Genomic DNA, 4292 nt, shown 5'->3' on the forward strand with positions numbered 1-4292 from the left:
GAGAGAGAGAGAGAGAGAGAGAGAGAGAGAGCTCATCTGTCCCACTCCAACTGAATATAAAAGAGCAGTAAATTACAACCATTTGCAACTGGAATTGAGTTGTGGAATTTTATAATCTAATATTTGCATATAGAAGAACTGATACTGATAAATCTGAGATGAACCTGCTTTCTATACTAAATATGACCAAGAAGAAAATCCCCCCTATTTAATAAAGTACACTCTCACTAAAGCAGCATGCTGTATTCTGCCCCAGGACATTTTACAGACTCCTGTTCAAGTCACCCTCTGTATGTGCCTGAGGAGCTGGAAGAGAAGGATGCCTTGGGAGTGAGGAGGGCAGCCCTGAGACGTCTGCAGGCTGAGCTGGGTATCCTCCAGGACCAGGTACCCACTCACTCCAACCTCTCCATGTGCTCGGGGATCTGTGTAATAGGAATAGTGTCACATGACGGTGCTGTCAAGTTTCATCACCAAAATGCTGACTCAGGGAGTAGCTGCTAGGCTAACATGGCTTCTGTCTTGCATAGGAAACTGCTCTCCTGTGAAAGTGCCGAAACCAAGTCCACAGGACAGGCTGTGAAACAAGTTTTGTTTCGTGTTTTAATCTAGTTTTTTGGTGTATCTATTACTGAATTAATACTGTATAAACTTTAACACAGATTTCCATAAAGGACATCATTTTTATGAACCGAATCTACCACAAGAGTCCTTTTGATGACATCTGGGGAGACCATGAGATTGGGTACCTTCTGCTGATGAGGAAAGACCTTACTCTAAACCTAGATACCAGGGAAGTGAAACGCTGCTGCTACATGAGTCAGAAGGAGGTGCAGGAGCTACTGGACAGGGGGGCCCGAGGAGAAGAGAGGATCACCCCATGGTTCAGAACCATCGCAGAAGGCTTCCTGATGCCTTGGTGGCCTCATTTAGAGGATGTGTCTCCATTTGTGGAGCCTGACAAGATATATGGACTGTGAGTTGTGAGAAGTACAGTCTATAGCAGAGGTCATCTCCAACCCAGGATTTGAATAGCTTGCACAAGGGTGAGGGGAGTTACAGAAGTTGAGTGCTGAAATCCTTAAGTCATTTTACCAGCTAAAATCCAACCTGGAAATTTTAACCAATTGTTCCCCTTGATTCTTCTATCTCTTAAAAAGTTTTAGCCGGGTGTGGTGGTACACGCCTTTAATCCCAGTGCTCGGGAGGCAGAGGCAGGCGGATTTCTGAGTTCGAGGCCAGCCTGGTCTACAAAGTGAGTTCCAGGACAGCCAGGGCTGTACAGAGAAACGCCGTCTCAAAAAAACAAAACAAAACAAAAAGTTTTCCACTGCAGTCTACAGAAATATCACTTTCCTCCCTAAAAGTTCTCCATGGTGCATCTGCTCTCCTGTAGTCTCATGTATAGCAGACGCTCAGACAAGGACCACAGCCAGCTTGCATCTCTGTTATGTTCATCACTTGCAACTGCAGAATCTCTCCTGAGGATGTGTGGAGCATGATGATAACAATGTCCATGACGAATTCATAGCTGGCCGGTGGTGGCACACATCTTTAGTCCAGCACTCTGGAGACAGAGGTAGAGGGATCTCTGAGTATGAGGCCATCCTGGTCTACATAGTGAGTTCCAGAACAACCTGGGCTACACAGAAAAACCCTGCCTCAAAAACCAAAAGCAAATAAATAAGTAGATAAATAGATGCATAGCTACAGTAAACTAAAAAGAGACAGAAACTTACATTGTAATCAGGTGCATTAATGTCACAGAAGCTGTCACCCATTTGGTAAGCTAAACAGCGAGGTACAGTCGCTTTCTCTTCTATCTGTACACTACCTAACAGTGACTTACAACAGAAAATACAAGAGTGTTTTGTACAAATGTAATGAGAAATCAAAACTTTCATGTCCTTCAAAATGAGTAAGGGGTGAATACTTTTGGCAAAATCCTATGACTACATTATAAAACAAGTAATGTCTATTCCAAACTATCTTTAATCCATAAATATCATGAAAACAGTGAATTCAAATACTTGAGTCATCAACTTGATAGTCGGCCTTAGAGAACTGTGACAAAATACCTGGGGAATAGCTTAGAAAAGGAAGAAAGATAATATCAAAGTCTCACCATAGGGTTGTGTGGCTCATTTCTTTTAGGCCTAAGGTCAGACAGAAACCAGTATAGCAGAAGCTGGCGCTAAGGATGCTACTACCTCCCTGTAGTACAACAGAGGCAACAGAGAGGCAGAGATAAAGAGCATGTTGGCAAGGAAGCAGAGAGGGGACAAGAAAAGCAGAGAGAAATATATCCTTCACAGGCATAACCCACATAGGTGCCACCTCCTTAGAGCCAATTAACTATGAATTCAATAGATTTGCCCACTGTGGCTACATTAGAGCCCTGATGATCTGGTCACCTAAACTCTCTACTATCACTCCTGCATCAAGGTCAACACTTGGACTTCGGGATATTCATAACTATAATCAGCTTAAAAAAAAAAACAAACAAAAACACCACACTGGGAAGAGAGGCCCCCTTGGTCTTGCAAACTTTATATGACCCAGCACAAGGGAAGGCCTGGGCCAAGTAGTGGGAGTGGGTGGGTAGGGGAGCAGGGGTGCGGTGGGGGGGGGGGTATAGTGAACTTTCGGGATAGCATTTGAAATGTAAATAAAGAAAAAAAACAGCTTTTTGTTGTTGTTGTTGTTGTTTTTCGAGACAGGGTTTCTCTGTATAGCCCTGGCTGTCCTGGAGCTCACTCTGTAGACTAGGCTGACCTCGAACTCAGAAATCCACCTGCCTCTGCCTCCCGAGTTCTGGGATTAAAGGCGTGCACCACCATGCCCGACTTTAATTTCTTGTTATTACATAAATTGCTTGTTAAATCCTTTGCTGTTTGCTACCATATTGCATTAGGTCATTTCCTCAGCAATAAATAAAAATCAAGTGCAAATTACCTAATCCTTGACTGAGTATTCTCTGGCCTACAGTCCTGGGGTGATTGTTCCAATAACAAATTCACAGGATTTCAAGGTATAACTAACTAGTCACTTGAAGAGGAGGGCTTCTGCCATTTGGATCTCTCCTCTGTCACATCCCAACCTTATCTTACCAAGTTTAGATTCAGCACCTACATCTTGCTGACTCCCTGCAGAGTCAAGGAGTAAATCCGTACACATCATCACTGACCTTTCTTGGTTCATTCACACTGTGGTGTTTCTCCCAACAACCTCCCAGCACTTTGTCAGAGAGCACAGATTCCCAGTCCATTTCAAGGATGAATGTAGAACCCATTTTATTAATAGGATTGGCATGTCAAAGAGTGTAGCTAGCGTATGTACCTTCCCAAGTGAGCAGTGCTATTTCATACTTTGGTAGTAATGGGTCCCACTGTGAGGGGAGGGAATGTGATTCAGTCATCAAAATACTTGCCTTGTGAGTCTAAAAGACCTGCATTTGATTCTCAAAACTTGGGCACAAATGTAAGGTGCAGGACCAGGTGAGATTGCTTTACTGCTGAAAAGCTCTTGTGAGGCAAGGCTGGCAGGCTGAGTGGCAAGATGGAGGGGGGCAAACAAGTCTGCAATTGTCCTCTGACCTCTCTATTCGCACTGTGGCACATGCCACTCTCCAAGGTAATATAGATGAAATCATTTTGCTGTAATTAATCACAGTACTGAGGCAAAGACAGGAAGATCCCTGGGGCTTACTGATTACTCAGTGTATGTAGCCTGACTGATGAGACAGTGAGAGATCCTGCTCACAGCAGGTGGGTGGTGCCTGTGAGGACAACACCCACCTTCCTGTGGGCTCTCTTGTACACATACAAATCCTGCATATACATGAACCTGCACATACGTGTACAGACACACACACACACACACACACACACACACACACACAGACGCTGAACCACTAAGCTCCAGAAAGTGACCCAAGGAAGGGCATATATGACATTAGGCAGGCAGCAGATTCTCTCAGCTCAGCCTGGCCTGCTCATGTAGTCTGCACTGACAACACCCTGCCCCAAATCCTTCCAAGGGTTTTGTTGTTCTCCCCAAGAAGGCTCAGCCCTTCTCCACCTTCCAACTAAGACTCTGCATTGCAAACAAGCTTCCAAATAATCCTGCTTGGTCAAGGGCTGAACATTGTAAAGGAAAGACTACTCAAGTGCCTACACAGTCACAGGGCAAGTCATTTTGTAGAATCCAAAATAAATTCAAGCCGGGTGTGGTGGCGCGCACCTTTAATCCCAGCACTCGGGAGGCAGAGGCAGGCGGATTTCTGAGTTCGA

The 4292-nt window shown here is 44.6% G+C and overlaps 1 protein-coding gene across 1 annotated transcript in view; it reads left to right on the plus strand.

Moving 5' to 3' along the window:
• LOC110334222 (isopentenyl-diphosphate delta-isomerase 2) overlaps positions 1–980 on the plus strand; it is a 7029-nt gene extending 6049 nt beyond the window's left edge. The window contains exons 4-5 of the mRNA XM_021216094.1: positions 257–387; positions 663–980. Of these exons, the coding sequence (XP_021071753.1) occupies positions 257–387; positions 663–980 (449 nt within the window). The remainder of the gene's footprint in view (positions 1–256; positions 388–662) is intronic.
• Positions 981–4292: the final 3312 nt, after the last annotated feature.

This window comes from Mus pahari, chromosome 16 (genome assembly GCF_900095145.1).
Source record: "Mus pahari chromosome 16, PAHARI_EIJ_v1.1, whole genome shotgun sequence".
NCBI lineage: Eukaryota > Metazoa > Chordata > Mammalia > Rodentia > Muridae > Mus > Mus pahari.